The sequence below is a fragment of the Rhinoraja longicauda genome, chromosome 6 (genome assembly GCF_053455715.1).
Source record: "Rhinoraja longicauda isolate Sanriku21f chromosome 6, sRhiLon1.1, whole genome shotgun sequence".
NCBI classification, from domain to species: domain Eukaryota; kingdom Metazoa; phylum Chordata; class Chondrichthyes; order Rajiformes; family Arhynchobatidae; genus Rhinoraja; species Rhinoraja longicauda.
In genome coordinates this window covers 43,232,491-43,257,098 of record NC_135958.1, presented here as the reverse complement: position 1 = coordinate 43,257,098, position 24,608 = coordinate 43,232,491, and the positions used below count along the sequence as shown (strand labels likewise).

At 40.5% G+C, this 24,608-nt stretch overlaps 1 protein-coding gene across 1 annotated transcript in view; it reads right to left on the bottom strand.

The window, feature by feature from the left end:
* Positions 1-72: 72 nt before the first annotated feature.
* The window catches only part of phlpp2 (PH domain and leucine rich repeat protein phosphatase 2), a 148,691-nt gene continuing 124,155 nt past the window's right edge, over positions 73-24,608 (bottom strand). Inside the window, exons 16-19 of the mRNA XM_078400865.1 lie at positions 23,138-23,251; positions 18,648-18,842; positions 14,381-14,612; positions 73-13,438 (exon numbers count right to left, since the gene is read on the bottom strand). Coding sequence (XP_078256991.1) covers positions 12,269-13,438; positions 14,381-14,612; positions 18,648-18,842; positions 23,138-23,251 — 1,711 coding nt within the window. The 3' untranslated portion in view covers positions 73-12,268. The remainder of the gene's footprint in view (positions 13,439-14,380; positions 14,613-18,647; positions 18,843-23,137; positions 23,252-24,608) is intronic.

Genomic DNA, 24,608 nt, shown 5'->3' with positions numbered 1-24,608 from the left:
GCATGTATTATAAATGTAACTGCGAATAAAATTTCATAGCCATATATTTTATGCAGTATAAATCTTTATTGCTACTTTGGCTGAACAAATAATCAAAAATACAGATGAATCCTCCAGAATCTATAGCAGCATCTTTAAGAAACATCCTCTGGTATCTAAGGGAACTAATGATCCAAGTAAACTCTATCCTCAGTTCTCCAAAGTGCTTCAGACCTGTACAGTGAGGTGCAGAGAAACAAGTATGCTAATAACAAAACAGGATTTCATGATTACTTTTTATACACAATTCTGCATGCTAAAATACATATACATTAAGATATTTTATATATTTCAGTCCTGATTGAACCATGTGCAAAATGACCACTGTACGAATTAAAACGACATAAATTACAAGTCACAGTAGCATTAAATGCATCCCCCTGTGTACATTTCCAGGATAATAGCCATATCAAGGTGTAACGTACAGAAAGCAAAGAATATATTTAAAAGAAATCTCCCATGAAAGAACATTTCTCAAAACTTATCTGATACAAGGACGAGTATGCAAATAAATACAAACAATGCAGAAAATAAAATCTCTACCCACATTGGAACAAAAAAGGATAACGGATATACATATAGGAATCTGAGACAATGAACTGATGATTAAACGAGTAGCTGGTCAACTCATTCTGCTCAGTGCAGGACAGCAATAAACCTGAAACAGTGTAAATGACATATTTCATCCAATCTCTAATATTTAAATATATATTACATTATTTAGCCATCCACATTAGAATGCAAGAACTTCACAACTTAAAAATACAAACTTAACCCATGGAACCAAGAAAGTATCTATTCAGGATTGATCTTTAAGGATAAAAATTAAATATTGTAATATATACTTAAACGCTATGAAATCCAAATTTTGTTGCTTGCATTATGTATGTTGATATTTTTACATTTTCTGTAGTTTAGTCATTGCTTTCTCTTAAGCAAACACTCAACTCGTACCATAATTTCAAAAGTTGTATGTTGAATGTTTCTATAACTGTAGATTAATTGGTTTAATTGTTTCTACTTTCAGTTGGGTTTACATTGAACATAAAATGAAAGATCTGTTCTCCCTTCTGGTACTAACTGTTTCCTTAATCCACTGATCTGCAGTTTTCACTATCACCTTTACCACACAAGTATCTCAAATTCTTAACAACTCAGATTGAAAACAACAACATTCAGCTGATTTTTATGAAGAGGATTGAAAGATTGGAGCAGTAACTTTAAAGAGGGAAATGGTTATTGTACACATAAAATGAAATTCAAGAAGGGTCTCGACCCGAAACATCACCCATTCCTTCTCTCCAGAGATGCTGCCTGACCTGCTGAGTTACTCCAGCTTTTTCTGTCTATCTTCGGTTTAAATCAGCATCTGCAGTTCCTTCTTACACATTCAGCTGGCTCAGTTGGTCTGGCCCAGCCCAAACCATGCCCACAAAAGTCATCTATCTTTAGTTCTTTGCCTTCTTTCCATAAGCATCCTGATCATGAGCCTCACCTGCAGCCACGTCTCCATTCCCCAACAAGAATTCAAATGGTCTTTTTGAATTTAATTTTGTATATAATAAATATTTCCTTCTTTCAAGTTACTGCTCCAATCTGTCAAAACCTTTGTGTCAATCCTCTTTATAAAAATCATCCTTCCATCTCTTTCTCTGTAAACTGTCACTCGTCATCTCCCAAATATATGTCCATCTTTCTCACAACTCTATTTGAATATTTCTCCCATAACACTGAAATGACCCCATTTCAACCATAGGTCGCATCCGATAAATGGGATCATGGTCATCACACCTTTTTTTATCCTCCCTTAAGTCTCCACGTACCAATTTCTTACCTTTTCCCAATTATAGCAGCCGAGACTTTAATCATCCAAACTTCATCCTGAATAATCTTCCTAAACCCCACCTCCTTTATTATAGTCCTGCTCAAAATTCACCTAATTGGCCAAACCTTAAGCCACTTCTCCTGAATTCTCTTTATTCACAAAATGCTGGAGTAACTCAGCAGGTCAGGCAGCATCTCGGGAGAGAATGGGTGACGTTTCGGGTCGAGACCCTTCTCCTGAATTCTCTTTGTGTTTGGGTATCTTCTTGTCCCATTACATCTTTATAAAACAACATACTTTTCTATATTTAAGCAGAGTACAAAGAAGTCATTTTTTCTGAACTATTAATGTTTTAAAATCGCCATTATACCCACCAATTAATAACAGACCACAAATCTTTTATGACAATGACTACAGCAGCATATTAAGGCACATTAGTGGTAAAAGTTAGTATCGTTAAACTGAGGAAAAAGTAAACAATTTGGCAGTCCCGTATCAAATCATTTGCAAAACAATATTAGAATTTATATATATTATGTAGTTGCTTAAATAAGTCAAATTCTGGAGCAATTTCAACCTTAATGTTTATATTCCTTAATAATTCAAAAATAATCCATCCACAATAGGTTGGACAGCAGAGAATTCTGCTCATTTGTCTTTCCAATGGAAGCAGATGTTGAATACATGGAGTTGGTGATGGAAATAACACAACAAAGCACATGGCACTACTGAAAAGATGCTTTAAATACTGAAACAGAAAAGTGGTAAGTTGGTACAAAGTGTAATCAAAACATTTCTTGCACATTAGATTGTTTTAAAATCTGATTGATAAACATGCTTTGCTATTTTATTGATAAAGAAATGATGGCTTGGAAAGTCAATTTACAACTCTCTATTCCAATCAAAGTGAAACCGATGTTGAGAAGTATCAAAATAAGAGAGCTGCAGCAATCTGACGTGCCATAAACTTGTGAATTTTGAGGTAATCCTCATCATAGTGCAAACCACTTACAAGAAACATTACGTGACTGAACACTCTTCCAAATGTATCCATGTTCCTATTGTTTTATAAAGAAATTACATACTTTATACGAAAGTTAGCTGTATTATACTTGATATCACTGACTTAATCCAAAGGCACTCAAGCCAGATACATTGAACTGGCTGCTCAAAAATTCAACAGACTCATGACCACCAATGTCAAATAATAGTGATTATGACTTGCATTTAATATACATTACTAATTATCTTGCCACCACAAAGCTCGCACAGTGAAGTATACCAATTGATTAAAAAAAAATCCCATATTGGTGCAGCAAAATCAGGAGAGTGGGCTGGTGGCAAGTGATAAAAGTGAAATAATTTTAATAAATGGAAACTAAATTAACATCTGTTTACTGCAATCTAAGCTTCACCAATATAATTTTTGGGGGGGCACGGTAGCGTAGCGGTAGAGTTGCTGCTTTACAGCGAATGCAGCACCGGAGACTCAGGTTCGATCCTGACTACGGGTGCTGCACTGTAAGGAGTTTTCTCCGAGATCTTCGGTTTCCTCCCACACTCCAAAGACGTACAGGTATGTAGGTTAATTGGCTGGGTAAAATGTTTTTTTTAAAATTGTCCCTAGTGGGTGTAGGATAGTGTTAATGTGCGGGGATCACTGGGCGGCACGGACTTGGAGGGCCGAAAAGGCCTGTTTCCGGCTGTATATATATGATATGATATGATAATTGCAAAGCAATAATCTACAAAATTTGCTTCACTACACTTGAATAGAGTAGAATAGAGTGATATAGCGTGGGAACAGGCTCTTTCACCCAACCTGCCCACACTGGCCAACATGTCCCAGCTACACTAGACCCACCTGGTCATAACAAATTGGAAGAATACAAGTGGCCTTAAGCTTCCCACTTTCAGATGTCTTACTGAAAATGTGTTTAAAGGCTTAACTTTAAAAACTGGAATTCAAATTGTAGTAAAATATCCACAAGTGCTAAAAATTCAGAAACCAAATAATTTTCATAGAGTTAAAGTAATTTAAAGTATATTACCTTTTTGTAGGGTCCTTCAAGCAATACTTTTGCTTTACACACATTTTCAGCATGACTGGGTGAAACTTTATTTTAAGAAATGGAAATTGCATGCCATTCTAGTAAATAGGTACTATTGCCACAGCCTGATATGGAGATATTCAGCCTTGAGAAGATACTTAAACACATGAAGCAACTGGATATTTTCAACAAGTTGCTTTGAACAAGGACTTCATCAAATAATTATTTTAGAGAATGCTAATTGTCTGGATTGTTGATGTGCTGTGTGATGGAATAGTCTCCTCGACAACTTTGGTCCACGAACATTTATTTAGCTATTAGCAGCACAATTGTCCGTCTGACCAAATTGCATGTCCACTTTGGAACCAGCAACAATTCTATCCATTCATTTTCAATACAACACTATTCCCGTTGAATTAGATAAGAATCAGCAAATGTAATCAACATTAAAATGTCATTAAAATCTCAGGTTACCAACAATATCACTTAAAGGTATATATTTAAGCATGGTTTCGCTTTGGGATATCTATAAAATATTGCCCAAAGACTAAATGTAATCTCATCAGGAATAATCTTAAGAAATCTCCCTTGTATATGGAAAACAAAATCTTACCCAACCTGATTGCTTTAACTGGAAACAGACTCAAAGGTACTGCTAATTTTGTTCTATTTGTTCAAAATTAGCAGCTTACAAATCAACAAAAAGGACTATTAAAATGAAAATATTTTAACACTTGAGCAAAATGCTGCCCTGTTCACAGTAAAGGTTTTTGAATTGGCTATTTTCTCTCAGAGAAGATTAGTAAATTTGAGTGACTAAATCACAATAAATCTCACCACTCCTAGGAGTTATGTTTTTCCTTTCATAGTTAGTGATGATCAAGCAGAAAAGTGTATATTTTATTACTCGCTGTGAAATGAAGGGAAGGTCAGAGGCTGTTTTTAATCCTTGATCCTTTCCTGTGAAGCTAATCCTTACATTTTGCATATTTCCACTCGATTTAAACATGCATAATATTCTGAAAGTATTTTCTGTTCCTAACCCAGGGACAAATGGAACCAAAAACCTGATTAACAAAAGGAACAGCAATTTTACATTAACTGGAGAGGAGGAATATCTAGCAAGTTCTGACAAAATCATCATGAAGGAACAAAGATCAAAAGTATGTAGGAAAGAACTGCATAAAATAATTGCCTTTGGAGCAAATACCACTGAACAAAGCTTCAAAATGAAATACTTTCTGCAGACCTAACAGCTGTTTGAAGGACAAAATAACACATTTTAAAATTAGTACTTAAATTCCAGTGCTTTTGTACCATTCTGCAATTCAATACAAAAAATAAATGCCTATTTCAAAATGACGAATGACAAACATAACACATAACATCTTCCTGCATTGTTGAATTAGATACTATCAAATACTGTACCTTATAAATCAATACTCAATATATAATTTATATGGGCATATTCTGTCATCTGAATATGCTACAAAATGTACAAATTACTTTTAGATACATTAAGATTTGCTGCATAAAAAAATTATAAATCTCATTATATTTTGTGCACTTTGTATTTACAGTGAGTTTTGGAATATGCTGTCACATTACACTTAAACAAAACTGACCACTGTTCACTTTGTTTTATAAACCAGTGCAAAGTGTTTTGCTTCTATCGCCATATTACAATGGGAAAGCTTTGGAATATCTGATGCTCTCATTGTCCATGGTAATGAATAACACTTCACAACGCAGACAATCAGCTACCAAAAGAACCTCTCTCTGTATAAGCCCATTGAATGTGGGAAGCTTCCTGTAATGTTTGCAGATGCATATACCCTTCTCATCAGTTTATAATTCCTGTGAGAATGGATAACAGAAAAAAAACCTACAACTGGGTTGAACAATTGAAAATTATGTGCATTTTAAATAATGTCAGTTTCGTCCATTAAGTAAACACTTCAACTCTATACAAGTTCCAAACTTGCCAGAGTCCAGTATCCTGCACAAGCCATGGTTCTTGCTCATTGTTCAGTGCTGGGAGTTAATATAATACCTACATAAGAAAGATTTCAGTACTCAAATATGAAAAAACGCTTAATTGACAAAAAACAATTGGATTAAAAATCAAGTGGATGGCATTTACAAGATCTTGAATTATGCTTCTGCCTGCATACTCATCTCTAAATCGGATTATTACATTGCTTTATTTTGTGTGGGAGGGCACCAATATTTTTGTTAGAAAATCTAATTTGGCCCAACTGCTTTTTATTTGCCATAAATAGACATATGGAATTAGACAGATTGTGCAAATTTAAAACAGCATTGGATACTTGTAAAAGCATAGCCATTCAATGATTTTTCTTGTATTGTTTTCATAAATTTTCTTCAGATTATAAATATATGTCTTCAGTGCAAGGCAGAGTCAGGTGTTACCGAACCACATACCTCCAACATTTTTTGGGGGCAATTATCAAACGTTTGCAATCCAGTACAAATTTCCCTTCTTAGTTTAGAAAAGAGAGTAATTAATTCAGCAAATGCCTGGGATAAAATATGAAATGTTAAGTAGCCTAATTTTTTAAGAGGCACATTTATGCATTTAAGTATAACAACAGTATACTTGTATCTACAAGATATTCCTTGTGTTTTCTGTAGGAATGCAGTGCGTGGAGGTGGGGGGAATACACAACACTGTACCCCCATATCCCTCAGAACAGGCAGCTGCCTGTGTGCTCAGGCAACAACTCAAGGGCACCTAGTATCACTGCCTAGATGCGCCAAAAATAGAGCAAATCCAATCTCTAGGTCTTGAATTATTCACTTGTGGCCCTCTGCTTTTTTTTATTATAACATTAACCAAACTGCTAATAACCTCAATTTTCCATATGAAATTTTCCTGCCAGCCTCATCAAAGAAATAAATTAACACTGGGAACGGAAATTAACTTTGTTCTATCAAAGTTGTGACCTAAAGAAATCTAAATTTGGTTAACCAAAAGGAAGTGTATGTAAGGTTTAAGAATATGAAATCACACAGGGCCTTTGAGGAATATAAAGCAAGCAGAAAAGGCAAGCGGGCCGTTAGAGGACTATGAAATGTCACTGGCCAAGTCAGATTAAAAAAAATCCCAAGGTTTTTTATATGTACATTAAAAACAAGAAAGTAACTAGGGAAATGATAAGGCCACTCAGGGGGGTGCAAGAGAGGGGATTGAAGGAGTCTTGACGAAGATCGTTGCATCTTCTACAACCACAGGCGAGATCCCAATATTGTTCAGAGACACAAGGATCTGCTGATGGACTATACCTCCTCCATCCTGCTTCTTGCAAAGACTCTATCCTTTCCTTTCAAGTTCTCCATCTCTGCTCCATCTGCTCCTAAGATGAGGTTCTCTATTCTAGGACAGCCAAGAAGTCCTCCCACTTTAGTAAATGCGGTATCCCACGCTGTCATTGATGGATCCCTCATCAGCTTCCTGTAGAACAAGGATAGAGTTCACCTGGTCCTTTCACCCCACCCACCTCCGCATCTAACACATCCGATATTCCCACTGCCTTCAATGTGATTCACCACAACTCACATCTTGTATCCCCACTCCTTTCCGCAGAGACTGCTCCTCCATCAATTCCATGATTTACATCTCTTCCCTCCCAAACCACCCCATCCCACATACTTTTCCCTGCGACATCTATCCCTGCACCTCCTCATTCACATCCATTCAGTGGTCCCAGCAGTCAGAGGTGCATAAGCACCTCCTCCAATCTCGTCTCTTTCATTCGATGTTCCCGCTGTGGCCTCCGTTACATCGCTGAGACCTATTGTAGAGCTGGCGACCATTTCACCAAATATTTGCGCCTTGTCCTCGGCCTGCTGGATCTCCCGGTCATTCACCATTTTAGCTCCGCTTCCCATTCCATATTGACCTTTCTGTCCTAGGCCTCATCCATTGCTAGAATAACTTCACACACAAACTGGAGGAACAGCACCTCATATTCCACTTGGGCAGCTGACAATCTAATGGCATAAACATTGAATTCTCAAATTTTAGGTCCACTCCCCCCACACATGATCCAGGTTCACACCCATCTCTCACCTTCCCCCTGAACCCTTCCACCTAATTCCTTCCTCTGACTTCACAATTTGCACCTCTTCTATCCTTATCTCTCTTTTTTTTCTTTTCATCTCTGGCCTTTGTCCAATCAACTGCCACTCAAACTATTCCCCCACACCTATTTCCACCTATCGCTTGCCAGGTTTGTCCTGCCATACCTTCTAGCTTTCATATCCCAACCACAATCAGCCTGAAGAAACGTCATCGATCCATGCTCTCCAGTGATGCTGCCTGACCTGAGTTACTCCAGCACTTGTTGGCCAATGTTATTCCTTTGTTAAATAAGGGAAGTAAACATATTCCAGGAGATGATCGGCTGGTGAGCCCCTAGTGGTGGGGAAGCAATGAGAGAATATATTCTTAGGATAGGATTTGTCAATAGTGTGTCTTTGTCCACGCCAGGTGATGTCATATAAATGAGTTATTTGAGGAGGTGGCAAAGATTGATACGGATCATTGCATTTATTTCAATGGATGTTGTGCACATAGATTGTCTGAAGAAGGGTCTCGACCCGAAACGTCACCCATTCTTTCTCTCCCGAGGTGCTGCCTGACCTGCTGAGTTACTCCAGCATTTTGTGAATAAATACCTTAGATTTTAGTAAGGCACAGTTCTTCATGGTAGGCTGATCCAGTAGATTAAGATGCATTGGATCTACAATGAATTGGCCATTTGGTTTCAGAACTAGCTTACCCAAAGACAAAGGGTTGTGGGGTTATTCTGTTTGGAGGTCTGTGACCAGCGGTGGTCGGCAAGGATCTGTACTGGGACTGCTGTTGTTTGTGACTATATATAAACGACTTGGACATAAATGTAGATGCGCCAGTTTGCAGACGACTCTCAGATTGGAGTTGCAACTGCGAGGAAGGCTGTCAGAGGAAACAGTGGGATTTGGATCATAGGACATCGAACTGTACAGCACTAGAACAGGCCCTTCGGCCCACAATGTCCAAACCGAACATGATGCCAAGACCATCCCTTATCTACCTGTACATAATCCATATTCCTCCATTCCCTGCATATCCATACACCTAACCAAAAGCCTCTTAAATGCCACAATGGTATCAGCCTCAATCACCAACCCTGGCAGTGCGTTGTCGGCACTCAACACCCTCTGTTGTTGTCCCGCACTTCTCCTTTAAGCTTTGCTCCTCTCATCTTAAAGCTATGGCCAGTGGTATTTGGTTTTTCCATCCTGGGAAAAAGGTTGTAACTGTCTACCCTATTTCTGCCTCTCATAATTTTAGATATTTCTATTAGGTCTTCCCACAATCTCTGGCATTCCAGAGAAAACAATCCAAGCTGGTCCAACCTCATCCTGCAGCTAATATCCCCTAATCCAAGCAACATTCTGGTAAACCTCCTCCGCACCTTTTCCAAAGACTCTGCATCCTTCCTGTAATGGGGTGGCCAGAACTGCACACAATATTCCAAGTGTGGCCTAACCAAAGTCCCATGAAGCTGCATCATGACATCCTGACGCTTACACTCAATGCTCCAACCCATGAAGGCAGGTGCCTTCTTTACCACTCGATCTACTCGGGTTGGCACTTTTAGGGAGATATGGGCTTAGACCCCAAGATCTCCACGAGGGCCATGCCATTAATTGTACATTATCTCTTTCCATTTGATCTCCCAAACCTTGCACTTGCCCGGATTAAACTTAATCTGCGATTCCTCCACCCACTTCTGTAGCTGTTCTATATCCTGCAAAATTTCCCTCTTGCCTTATAGTTTTAGAATCCTCTCCGATGGGAAAAAAGACTGAGTGTTCACTTTATGAATGCACATGAATTTGTAGACTTCAGCTTCCAACGCTTCAATGAAAAACTCCCAGTTTATCCAATCTCTCCCTATAACTCAAGCCTACAAACCTGGGTAACATCCTGCTTAACAGCTCAGGAGGTGTTCTTCACAAAACAAAGCAATATTATTGCATTTCCTTAGTCAACCAAAGACTTTTCACCCCTAAAGCAAATAGTGCTGATGTGGAAATTGGAAATGAAATTAAAAAATGAAGTATTCGACAGGTCAGGCAACAAACACAGATAGTGAAACAAAGTTAACTTTTCAGATTGATATTTACACAAAAACATCAGAAGATATCTTTTCTAATACATATCTGAAAAAAATCTAACTTTTGGCAGCCCAATTTGACTTTGTAGACAATAAGATTTAAGCGCATTTGAAATATATTAAAGTTTATAATCAAAATATATTTGTCCCTATGACTCAATTTTTAATCATGTGGATTTGTTTAAAATGATTTTAACCCACAAAATCTCTAACCCAGGATTTCTTTTTGAAAATAGTAATACTCCAACTTTCTCCTTATATTACACACTATAAGCTATATAAGCAGACCTACGGACTCCCTGACAAATAATTAAGAAAAAAATACACAATTTCTTTAACATGCAAATTATATCCAAGTTTCCAAAATTAATCAGAGGACTTTTTTTCCAGGAAATTTGTAAGCATAAGTAAAAGTTGGGGTGATCTATTGCACTATAATGGAAATAAAACATAGTCTGAAGCCAAATTTTATTCAGAAGCTACAAACAATATGTTGGAGGTATTCAGCAGGTAAAACAGCATCCTGTCGAGCCAAAACCCTCCATGGGGTTTCGACCTGAGATGCTGACAATTCCTGTCCCCTACATATGCTGCTTGACCTGCTGAGTTTCTCCCCTGGATTGCTTGTTGCTCCATTTCCAGCACCTACAGACGTTTGTGTCGTCATTTTACTCTGCTGCTTCACTATTCCTGGAAAAAGTTTGTATTTTAAATTTAAAGCTGCAGTATCACTTTTTTGTATCAAAATTTAAGTTTATAAACATTAAGCCGATCTTTCTTAAAACAAGGATGACTGAAAAGGTTGCCCTTGTTAAAACTGGATAGATGGTCAGTTCCTTAGCGTGCTTAGCAGCACAAACTCTACGTACAGTACAGAGAACCATGCAGCCTTGGCTGGCACTGCAATCAGACATCTAAAAGGATCGGGAACAAGTTATGGCCACTTTGCTTCTTGCAAAACTGATTTAAAAATCTGCAGATTTTAGATGAAAGGAAAATTGTCTATCTGAGATAAAGGAACATAACCTTCTCACAAAAGTGCAAAATAACTTGAAACTAAGGAAAATCAGTTTAGAGATATAGCGTGGAAACCGGCCCTTTGATCCACTTAGGCCATGTTGACCAGCGAACATACATTCACTAGTTCTATCCTACACACTAGTGACAATTTTGCAGAAGCCAATTAACCTACAAACCTGCACGTCTTTGGAATGTGGGAGGAAACCAGAGGTACCGGAGAAAACCCACGTGGTCACAGGGAGAACCTACAAACTCCATACAGCCAGCACCCGTAGTCAGGATCGAACGTGGATATCTGCCGCTGAAAGGCAACAACTCTACCGTTTTGGCGCCTGTAAATATCTTTACCTGGTTAAGGATACTGCCACTCTTTCAACAAAATGGACTTTGAAGCAATTTGTTTAACTGAGAAAATTTTGTAAACATTTTACACAGATAACACAGATGTTTGTAAACATTTTACACAGGTTGAGGGGACACTTGATGGAAGTATATAACATTATAAGAGGCAAGGAGGGTGGAGAGTCAGAATCTTTTTCCCTAGGGTGGAAATGACCAAAATTAGAGGGCATAGCTAGAAGGTGAGAGGGGGAAAGTTTAATGGAGATGCATGGGGAGCTTTGGAACATATTGTCAGGGGTAGTGGTGGAGGCAGATATGATAGTGGCATTTAAGAGGCTTTTAGACAGGCACGTTGAAGTGCAGGGAATAGAGGCATATGGAACATGCGCAGGCCAATGAGATCAGTTCAGCGAGGCATCATGTTTGGCACTAACATCGTGGGCTGAAGGGCCCCTTCCTGCACTGTACTGATCTATGTTCTATAATCTTAAGAATAATTGAATGCTAGTTTTTTTTTAAACTACTTTAAAATACTTGTTCAGAAGGATATTGCAGCTTTAATTGAAAATGTAAACCTAAAACCATCACAAGATTAACAATCTCAATAGGTCAATAGTCAACATACACAATAGATTTTGTTTTTGACATATGCTGAAGCATCTTGTTATCTATTTTATGTACAATTTAAATAATATTTAGAGATGATTGTAAATATTTTGTTATATTTTGTACAATAAATTTCTAATATGGTCCTAACCCTTATTTTGACAATGTCAGTGAAGTTTCATCGAAGGAATACTGTCTTACAATGCTGTGTCATAAACCTCCTGTTGAGTAAATCTGGGGTCCCTTTCAGATTCAGCTTCTGAAACAGGATTTTGATGCTGTTTCATCTGTTCCTTCACTTCCTCTTCTAGGTCTGGTGGCACAACTAACTGATCCTCTGGGTCTGGTTGTGCAGGTGCTGCAAAATAGCCATATTTTTTCTTTGGTGCCTCTGTCGCCTCCTCAATAATGTTGTGGCTTTTTTCAAGAGGGACCACAGATCCATTTGAAAATTTCTTACCCTGTAGGTTTGTTGCAGACAAAGACTTTTTTAGATCACCTCCTTCCTTGCTAATTGTTACAAATGGCTCGCTGTTTACACCATTTTGTTTCTGTACCTTTAAATAAGACAGTGCGCTGTCGTCCCCGGACATACTGACAAATAACCCCTCGTCATGAACTTGTGAAACATTGGTGTTCCCGGGAACTTGGAAATGGACACAGTGGATATCGACCTCAACTTCCAGTTTACTGCCATTAGAGAAGACTCCCTCTACCGGTTGGTCATCGTCGCTATCAAGGCCATTATCCGAATGATTGCTGGAGAATGTTGCACTGGATAGCTGTCGCTGGAAAACACTGGCGGAAGAACTTGGATGGAGGCTGCAGCGACGCTCGGCACGAAGGATTGCAGCAGCTTCTAGGCTTGTGGCCGGCTGCTCATCTGATGCTGTAGACCCCACTTCACTGCTCACTTCAGAAGCAGACATCTCACTGTTGAATTCAGATGCAATGCCACTACTGGACGATGGGGTGGCAGAAAAATGTGCACCATCTTTTACTGGCACGTTGAGAGGAGCAAATACAGTTGGACTGGATAATGGAACTCCCTGTATTTCACAAGTACAGCTGTCATCCCCAATACTCAAGTACACAACTACGGCACCAATATTGTCATGGCAGCCATTGGTCTGAGCAAGGGTGCAAAGTTTTTTAGCTGCAGCTAGAGGATCAGGCACAGTCCTGACAGCTTCTATTGCCTCAGCATACGACAGATTTTCCCAGAGTGCCTTGTTTCCCAAGATGAGGTATTCATCCTGAGCAGTGAGTGATACGGTGCGGATGTGAGGTTTGGGGAGGACCCACGGGAAGAGGTAGGTGCAGCCCAAGAGACGTGTACAAGAAGTAACACCATTCACTTTATTGTCCTACGGAAAAAATACATACATATGTAACTACAAATGTTTTACCACTATTAAAGCAAAACATCACTATCAGCTTTCATTTGTACTCCATTTTCAAAGAAGCACAAAATCTCAAAGTTCTACACAGCACAGTTTCCAATCTAAAATTGGCATTGAGCCACACAAAAAGCTATCAGGGCAGGAATCTTAAAGAGGTTTGTCTTAAGGAGCATTTCAAAGGAACAAGGGAAAATTGAAAGGCAGAGAGATTTAGGGGGAGCATTCCAGAGGTTAGAGTGCAGACTGTTAAAGGCAAAGCAGCAATGGTGCAGCAAATTAATTTAGCTATTCTCAAGAAGATAGGGTTCCCAGATAATTATAAGGCAGGCAGAAATTATAACGGCAGAAGGGCAAAACGAAGGGAAAGGTTTGAAAACATGGATGCTAATTTTAAAATCGAGATCTTGCATAAATAACAGCTTGTGTAAAGTCAACGAGCAAAGGGATGATGGACAAAGAATAGGATGCAAATGTATTACATAAGCACAGAGTTATTAGTAATGTTGTATTTATGGAGGGTAGACCGAGATAGGCTAGCCAAGAGTGCAATAATGTTACCAAAGGCAGTGACAACATTTTCAACACTGATTGAATTAACAGAGGGCAGACTGCAGACTATGTAGCACAATCCCAAGGGATATCAAAAAACTGTACTATATAGCACGATGTAATTCAACAATGTAGATGTAAATGAAACTCCAAAATCTGCAAACGATGGCGCTACTTTCCTTCTTTGCCAGTTCTGATCTGGTGTAGATGATGCCTAAATGCTTGAGGGTTGGCAGCCTTTTCCATTTATATTTTAGATATGAATGTTATGATATACATAGTCTGATATTAGCAAAGAGGTGCCTGCTTCAAAGCCTTAGCTATTTCAGGTTAAAAACGTGAAATACTGAAACTTACCTCAGTTATAATGGCTTTTTGTTGTTTCACTCTTCGCAGCTCCTCAGCGCACTGTCCTAGGCTGAACAACTTGGAAAGTGACAATGGCTGTCCATCTCTGCACAACACCGCTTGGCTATTGCCCACATTTGCCACAGTCAGAGTGAAGTAGCTGCTGTGGTCAATGGGATCATGGCGAATGTGACACAACACAGTTGAAGAACCCAACTTCTGTCCCACCATTCCCAGTTTTCTTAAATTAAAGCAATACAAGGAGAGTTGCATGAAGTTTCGCATTAAATCTCCAATTTTAATACAGAAAATTGGATGCAGCTTTGGATTCAGTGATTTGTTATGGGATACAGTAATGCAATAATTAGGTAACTAAACGAAAAGAGTCAAAATGAAATCAATACTGAAATGATGAAATGATTTATAAAAGGTTAATTAAATTAAAGATGTTTCATCATCTCACTGAAAATAATGAATTAAAAGTGAACATCAATATGTGGTGCAATGTACAAGTGCAGACTGCACATGACAAGTCTATTTCATTTGAATGTCTCCAATGCAGGCAAATTAGCTCATTCCCAGAGCCACTGGGTGACACATTCTACAGAAATATAATCAGAGCTTGTTGCCTACCTGTCCTGGCCTGTTGAGAGTGCAGGACAAAGAATTGTATTTGAATTAATTCATGGTTCATTGAATGTCACATTATGATTATATTCTTTTTACCTAGATCCCTATATATATTGCAAAGCATTCTGATGGAGTGGCACAGTGGTGCAGTGGTAGAGTTGCTGCCTTACAGAACCAGAGACCCGAGTTCGATCCTGACCACGGGTGCTGTCTGTACGGAGTCTGTGACCTGCGTGGGTTTTCTCCGGGTGCTCTGGTTTCCTCTCACACTCCAAAGACGTACAGGCTTGTAGGTTAATTGGCATTGGTAAAAAATTGTATATTGTCCCTGTATGATAATGTTAGTGTGCGGGGATCACTGGTCAGCGTGACCTCGGTGGGCCGAAGTGCCTGTTACCGCGCTGCATCTCTAAACTAAACAAACATCCTTCTACAATTAAAAAGTGAATTATTCATGAAAGTTGCAGAATACAACAACTCTCAATCTCCTCTTCTGGCACTTAAACTCTGGCTTAAAGAAACACTTTAATCTAAGAAAATCTGTTCTTTTTGTTGTTCGTAGCTGTTTTCTTTAAAAACAGTTACACAAAAGGATAGCTGGATATTATGGCTTATTTTAGATTTAGATTTTTAGATTTAGGTTTTTAGATTTTTTTAGATTTAGAGATACAGCGCGGAAACAGGCCCTTCAGCCCATCGGGTCCGCGCCGCCCAACGATCCCCGCACATTAACACTATCCTACACACACTAGGGACAATTTTTACATTTGCCCAGTCAATTAATCTACATATCTGTACGTCTTTGGAGTGTGGGAGGAAACCGAAGATCACGGAGAAAACCCACGCAGGTCACGGGGAGAACGTACAAACTCCGTACAGACGGCGCCCGTAGTCAGGATTGAACCTGAATGTCCGGCGCTGCATTCGCTGTAAGGCAGCAACTCTACCACTGCGCCACCATGCCCACTTTTTTATGTGATATCGTCCAAATACAATTGACACATCATGGGCTTTCATCATATTTCATACTTACTGATTACTGACAGAAGTTAGAAGGTTGTGGAGGAAGGACAATATTTAGGTGGGGGTCCGTGACAGATTCCAGGGGGATCTGTGCTGGGACCTCTGATCCTTGAGGTATATTTACATAAATGACTTGGTTGGAAATGTAGATGGGTTGATTAGTAAATTTGCAGATGACACCAAGATTGCTGGGTTGTGACAAAGGCTGTCAGCGTATAGAGTGGGATGTAGATTAGCTGCGGAAATGGAGAGATAAATGGCAGAAGGAGTTTAATCTGAACAAGCTGAATGTTCAGGGTTATACGTCCTATCGGAAAGACAGACAGGTGGGCAGAGGGGGTGGGGTAGCTCTATTGGCTGGGAGTGAAATTCTTTCCTTACCGAAGGATGATATAGGACCAGACGATGTAGTCATTGTGGATAGAGCTGAGAAATTGAAAGGCTAAAAATACCCTAATGGGAGTTATTTACAGGCCCCTGAACAGTAGCCAGGATATAGGTAGACACAAAGTGCTGGAGTAACTCAGCCGGTCAGGCAGCATCTCGGGACAGAAGGAATGGATGACGTTTCAGGTTGAGACCCTTCTTCAGACCCATTCCTTCTCTCCTGAGATGCTGCCTGTCCCGCTGAGTTACTCAGATCCTGTGTCTACCTTCGATTTTAACCAGCATCTGCAGTTTTTTTCCTACACAGTACCCAGGATATACAGTACAAGTTACATCAGGAGATATCATTGGCATGTAAGAAAGGCAAAGTACGGTGTTAATGGGAGATTTCAATATGCAGGTGGACTGGGAAAATCAGGTTGGTACTGGACCCCAAGAAAGAGAGTTTGTAGAGTGCCTCTCAGATGAATTCTTAGAGCAGCTTGTACTGGAGCTTACCAGGGAAAAGGCAATTCTGGATTTAGTGTTATGTAAGGGAGCTCAAGGTGAAGGAACCATTAGGAGGTAGCGATCACAACATGATAAGTTTTAACTTGCAATTTGAGAGGGAGAAGGTTAAATTGGATGTGTCGGTATTGCAGCTGGGCAGAGGGGATACAGAGGCATGAGGGAGGAGCTGGCCAAAGTTGACTGGAAAGGGACCCTAGCAGGGGTGACGGTGGAACAGCAATGGCAGGAATTCCTGGGAATAATCCGGAAGTTGCAGGATCTTTTCATTCCAAAGAGAAAGAAAGATTCTCGGGGGAGAAAAAGGCGACCGTGGCTGAGAAGGGAAGTCAAGGACAATATAAAACTAAAAGAGAAGGGGCGCATAACATTGCAAAGATTAGTGGGAAGCCAGAGGATTGGGGAGCTTTTAAAAAACAATAAAAGATAACTAAAAAAGCAAGATGAAATATGAAGGTAAGCTAGCCAATAATATAAAAGAGGATAGCAAGAGTTTCTTCTGTTATATAAAGAGAAAAAACAAAGCAAGAGTGGACATTGGACCGCTGGGAAATGATGCAGGAGAAGTGATGATGGGGAATAAAGAAATGGCAGAGGAGCTGAATAACCTTTTTGCATCAGTCTTCACAGTGGAAGACACCAGCAACGTGCCTGAAATTCAAGAGAGTCAGGGGGTGGAGGTTAGTGGGGTGGCTATACTAGGGAGAAGGTGCTTGGGAAGCTGCAAGGGCTGAAGGTGGATAAGTCACCTGGACCGGATGGACTGCACCCTAGGGTTCTGAAAGAGGTGGCTTTAGAGATTGTGGATGCATTGATAGTGATATTTCAAGAATCACTAGAGGAGTGGTTCCAGATGATTGGAAAATTGCCAATATTACCCCGCTGCACAAGAAGATAGCGTGTTAAAGGAGGCATATGGTATGCTTTTATTGAGTGCAAGAGTCAGGAAGTCATAATGCTGCTTTACAGGACTTTGGTTTGATTGCATTTGGAGTATTGCATGTAGTTCTGGTCAGCTTATTACAGGGAGGATGTGGAGGCTCTGGAAAAGGTGCAGAGGAGGTTTTCCACAATGATGCCTGGATTAGTGGGTAATAGCTACCGGGAGACGTTGGACAGATTAGGATTGTTATCTCTGGGATGCACCAGTGGTTGAGGGGTGACCTGATAGAAGTATATAAAATGATGAGGGGCATAGATAGTCAGACCGTTTGTGATGGGATGGAAATATTAAATACTAATGGCCATGGCTATCAGGTGAGAGGGGCAACGTTTAAAGGAATTATGCAGGACAAGTTGTTGACACAGTGGGGTGCTGAATAGCTGGAAAGTGCTGCCGTGGATGGCGGTTGAGGCAGATGCAATTGCAGCATTTAAGATATTTTCCCATAGCCACAGACGTAGGCAGGGAATGAAGGGATGTGGAATATGTGCAGGCAGATAAGAGGTGGTTTTGGCAACATGTTCAGCACGGAAACTGTGGGTTGAATGGTGTGTTCCTGTGCTCTGCTCTATGTCAAATGTCCTCGGTTCTACAATGGGAACTGCTACCCTGCCACTGTTCTGTGCCGATTTCCAAAACTGTTAGTGGTAGCCAATTTGCAGCTTTAGCATATTACGCATGAAGTACATCGGATTAATTTCTGAAGATTATGAACCAAGTATTTTATGCCTAAAAGGTTCTCTATTTTGGCACATGTAGGATGCTGGTGCCTTGCACATTACTCACCTGTGTGAGACAAGGAATGTGTGGGTCATGTAAACAGTGTTTATGCACGACTGCTGCAATTCCTCTGCCAGCACATCTCCCACAGTACACTGCAATAAACGTGGAATTTCCATGTTCTTGTCTCCATCGAATATACCGTACAATGCTTCTGGATTATCTCCAAAGCTATCCAGCGCAAGAACTGAAAGACAGAGTCTAGAAAAGCAAAAATATACATTTAATAAAGACCAAGGTTTAGTACCGATCAACAAACTGACAATAGTTCTCAAATGCGAGTAAGATTATAGGAATTGACCTCCCATAATCTGGTGCATTTGATGCTCTGATAAAGCTAGATTGGCAGATTTTCCAGGTTTTTGAATGTTACTCCTTATAATATTGAAACATGCAGTTATTTAATTTTTTGCATGTTACACAATAGTGTACAAAATTTTTCAGTGAATCTGGTGAATTTAAAGAAAGTGGGAAACATGCGAGCATTGTGGATCCTGGCTCAAAACCATCTACATCTCTGCCCTTTTACATTACTGATCCCACCTGCACACCTGGCAGAACACACAGCTTGCATTCAGATTCCCAATTTACATGCCAAACAAGCAGCATTTCTCAACAATTGGACGGATGGATTATCAGACTTCGACTGTATATTGGAATATAAATATAAACTGATTTCCCATTTCTCCCAAACATCATGCAAAGTTTGATTTTAAAAAATTTATTCAACAAAACTCTACTCAATAAAAGTGACGAAACACATTTAGAGTCATACAGCGTGGAAACAGGCCCTTTGACCCAACTTGCCCACGCTGACCAACATGTCCCATCTGCACGAGTCCCACCCGTCTGCTTTTGGTCCATATCCCTCAACCAACCTTGTCTAAATGTTTCTTAAACTTTGCAATAGTACCTGCCTCAACCACCTCCTCCAGCAGCTCATGCCATACACCCACTACCTCCTCCAGCAGCTCATCCCATACACACACCACCTCCTCCAGCAGCTCATGCCATACACCCACCTATACACCCACCACAGCTCATGCCATACACACACCACCTCCTCCAGCAGCTCATGCCATACATCCACCACCTCCTTCAGCAGCTCATGCCATACACCCACCCACCTATACGCCCACCACAGCTCATGCCATACACACACCACCTCCTCCAGCAGCTCGTGCCATACACACACCACCTCCTCCAGCAGCTCATGCCATACACCCACCTATACACCCACCACAGCTCATGCCATACACACACCACCTCCTCCAGCAGCTCGTGCCATACACACACCACCTCCTCCAGCAGCTCATGCCATACACCCACCATCTCCTCCAGCAGCTCATGCCATACACCCACCACCTCCTCCAGCAGCTCATGCCATACACCCACCACCTTTTCTGTAAAAAAGTTGCTCCTCGGGTTCCTAGTAAATATCTCCCCCTCACCTTAACCCTATGTACTCTGGTTCCTGATTCCCCCACTCTGGGCTAGTGCGCTTACCTGTATTTAATCTTGACTCAGAAACCTCAGCCAGTGCACCTGCACTTTTCTCTCTGGCTTTGCACAATGCACTCGGATATACCTGAGTTATGTCCTCGGGTTCTCGATTCCCCTGCTCTGGGCATTTACCCAATCTATTCCTCTCATAATTTTGTACTCTGTAAGATCACCCCTCATCTCTTTCACTCCAAGGAATAAAGTCCTAGCCTGCTCAAGCTCTCCCTTTACCTCAGGGCCTCGTCCTGAATATATAACGGATTTATCGCTTGACACTACGACACAGATTGTAAATGGTTTGCTAAAAAATCTGCATAACTCTTCAATGGATTTGAGAAAAAAATCATTTACTGCATGATAACATCTGGCATTTTAATTATGGCAAAGAAAATACAAACAAAAAAAACTAACATCATGACATCAAACTAACATCATGAAATGAAGGGAAACACAATTCTTTTCAAATGCCTTACAGCCTGAGCTGTAGACATTGTATTCATGGATTTCAGCAAGGCATTCCATAAGGTTGTGCGTGGCAGACTGCTCTGGAAGGTTATTATAGTATGGAATCTATGGAGAGATAGCTGAATGGAAAGATAATTGGCTGCATTGAAGGCGGTGGAGGGTGATCGTGGATGGCTGCTTTTCAGACTGGAGGCCTGTGACTAGTGGTGTGCCTTAGGGTTCGCTGCTAGTCCCATTGCTGTTTGTCATCTGTATCAATGATTTGGATGAGAACGTACATGGCATGATTAGCAAGTTTGCAGATGACATTACAGTGAATGGTATTGTAGATAGTGAAGATGGTTGTCAAAGGTTGCAGCAGGATCTTGATCAGTTGGGCAGAGGAGTGGTTGATGGAATTTAAAACAGAGAAATGTGAGGTGTTGCATTTTGGGATGTCTAACATGGGCAGGACCTACACAGTGAATGGTAGGGCTCTGGGGAGTGTTGTGGAGCAAAGGGATCTAGGAGTATAAATACATAATTCCTTGAAAGTGACATCACAGGTAGATCGGGTGCTCAAAAAGGCTTTAAGCACACTGGCCTTCATCAGCAGGATATTGAGTTTAGACATTGAGAGGTCATGTTGCAATGATATAAGGACTTCCTGACCAACCGCCCCCAGACCGTCAAAATAGGCCCTCACCTCTCCTCCACCATTACACTGAGCACCGGCTCACCACAGGGCTGTGTGTTGAGCCCCATCCTTTACTCCCTCTACACTCACGACTGCGCCCCCACCCATCCCACCAACACCATCATCAAGTTCACGGATGACACGACTGTGGTTGGACTCATCTCAGAAGGAGATGAGACAGCCTATAGGGATGAAATCCAAAGGCTGGCAGCATGGTGTTCAGTGAACAATCTGGTCCTGAACTCCTCCAAAACAAAGGAACTTATAATTGACTTTAGAAAAACCAGTGGAGATTACGACCCACTCTACATCAATGGGGTCTGCGTGGAAAGGGTACCAGCTTTCAGGTTCCTGGGTACGCACATCGCAGAGGATCTTACCTGGTCTACCAACACCATCACCACAGTAAAGAAGGCACAGCAGAGACTCCACTTCCTGAGGATCCTCAGGAAAACCAACCTGCAGGAGAAGCTCATGTTGTCCTTCTATCGCTGCTCCATCGAGAGTGTGCTGGCATACTGTATAACCACATGGTATGCCAGCTGCTCAGAAAAGGACAGGAAGGCCCTTCAGAGGGTCATCACGACGGCCCAGAAGATCATCGGCTGCTCACTGCCCTCCCTGGAGCACCTGTTCAGCCTACGCTGCCTCAGTAGAGCAGGCAAAATAATAAAAGATCCATCCCACCCCGGCCACCGTCTGTTTGTTCATCTGCCCTCTGGTCGACGTTTCAGGTCGATCAAATCCCGAACAAACAGACTTAAGAACAGTTTTTACCCCAGGGCCATACGAGAACTGAACACTACCTTTGCACTAGGCAACACCGTTAAAAAATCTTGTACTTAATATAATTGTATTTAATTGTATTTATGTATTTATTTGTTTTTGCATTTATTGCATATATGTTTGTACGCACCGTCAGGATTGGCTATTTTTTAAATTTCGTTGTACTCGTTGCAATGACAATAAATGAATATTATTATTATTATTATTATTATATAAGACTTTGGTGAGGGCACATGTAGAGTATTGTGTCCAGTTTTCGGCACCATGTAATAGCAAAGATGTTGTCAAGCTGGAAAGGGTGTGGATTTATGAAGATGTTGCCAGGACTTGAGGGTGTGAGCTATAGTGAGGGTGTGAGCTAAACGGAAATTGGAGGAACAGCATCTCATATTTCGTTGGGCAGCTTACGGTCCAGTGGTATGATTATTGATTGCTCCAACTTCAAGTAACCCCGGCATTCCTTCTCTCTCTCTATCCCTCCCCCACCCAAGTCGCACCAGCTTCTCGTTTTCACCCAACAAACAGCTAACAATGGCCAGTTTCCTTTATCATTGTTACTTTTTTTGCATATCTTTCATTCATTGTTCTTTATCTCTCCACATCATCGTCTATATCTCGTTTGCCTTTCCCGTGATTTTTAATCTGAAGGAGGGTCTCGACCCGTAACGTCGCCCATTCCTTCTCTCCAGAGATGCTGCCTGTCCCGCTGAGTTACTCCAGCATATTGTGTCTATCTTCAATAAATTAATGAGTTCCTTTAAAATTCAGCGAACAATACAAATAACAATCTAACTTGCATTTGTAATTTAAGGTAAAAGGATATTACAGAGTAGAAAGTAGACAGATTATTGCATAATAAGGAATGATCACATAATGTTTCAAAAGAGTTGCAAGACAACGAAGAAAGCTAAACTTGAAGAGGTTTCAGAAGAGATTTACATTGAAAAGTCGAAGATGGCAAAGAATAATTTAAAAAGAGTGCACAATGGTGAAATAATTAAATTAACTGATAATATTTCAGTCAGAAGGAGATAACAGTAACCAAGCTTATTGCTGCTATACCTACTTATTTCTATGTCCCGCCATTTCAGAATAGCCATGATTCCATAGAGTAGGATTCCCAACTGAATCATTACATGGTCCTGGAGATTTCTGATCAATTTTCAGAGTGGTGATATGACTGCAATACAAAAATGCATGTCATTTTTAGTTTACTTCCATTTTCCACAACCATCATTTTTGTTGTAGCAGAATTTGTAAGGTGATTCCAAGAGGGTTTCTTGAGACAGTATGTGGATAGTCCAATCTGGTCCTTGCATTGGGAATAAAGGCCGGCAGGTGACTGGGATTACAGTGAAAGAGCAGTTTGGGACTAGTGCTCACAACTCCTCAGGTTTTAAGATTGTTATGAACAGGAAAAGGCTGGACCTTGCAGGAAGGCACTAAATTGGAGAAAGGCAAACGACAAGATTACTAGGCAGAAGCTCAGGAGAGTACACTGGGCAGTTGTCACTGGGTAATTCCAAACTGACATCTTAAAGGCCAGTTAATTGAAAGTCAGAACCAGCATGTTCCAGTAAGGAGGAGGGATAAGGATGGCAAAGTAAGGGAACATTAAATGACCAAAGGTTGTAAATTTGGTACAAAAGAAAAAGAAAATGCATGCAAGGTTTAAGAAGGTGGAATCAGACAAGGCCTTTGAGGAATATAGAGAAAGAACTCAAGTGGGCAATTAGAAGGGCCAATATGATCCACAAAATGGCTTTGGCAAGTCAGATGAAAGAAAATCACAAAGCTTTTTATACCGACATAAGAAATGAGAAGATAATTACCGATGAAGATAGGATGGTGGATGTTGTCTACATGGATTTTAGCAAGGAATTTTACATAATTTCCCATGGTAGGCTGATCCAGAAGATTAAGATGCACAGTGATTTGGTTGTATGGATTGTATGTGGTGGATGAAAAATATTCAGGAGGACCGCAGGGACCTCTGCTGTTTGCAATATGGTTTGGGTAGTAGATTTGCAGATGACACCAATATTGCTGGGGCCTCAAACTGTGTGGAACACTATCAAAGTATACAGCAGGATATAGATCAGTTACAGAAATGGCAGATGGAGTTTAATCTGAGTAAAGGTCTGATGTTGCGCTTTGTGAGGTCACATGGAAGAGGAAAATGTACAATTAATGGCGTGACCCTTAAGACCATTGATGTACAGGGATTTTGGGGTCCAAGTCTATAATCTCTAGAAAATGGCAACACAGATAGACAAAATGGTAAAGAATGTTATAATGTTTGCTTTCATAGGTCGGGATATTGAGTGTAAGAGTCAAGATGACATGATGCAGCTTTTTGGGACTTTGGTTTGGCTGCATTTGGCATATTTTGTGCAGTTCTAGTTGCCGCATTAAAGGATGGATATGAAAGCTTTGGAAAGGGTGAAAAGAAGGTTTATCAGAATGATGCCTGGATTAGAGGTATTAGCTAGGGAGAGGTTGCACAGATTCAGATTGCTTTTTACTGGAACGCCAGA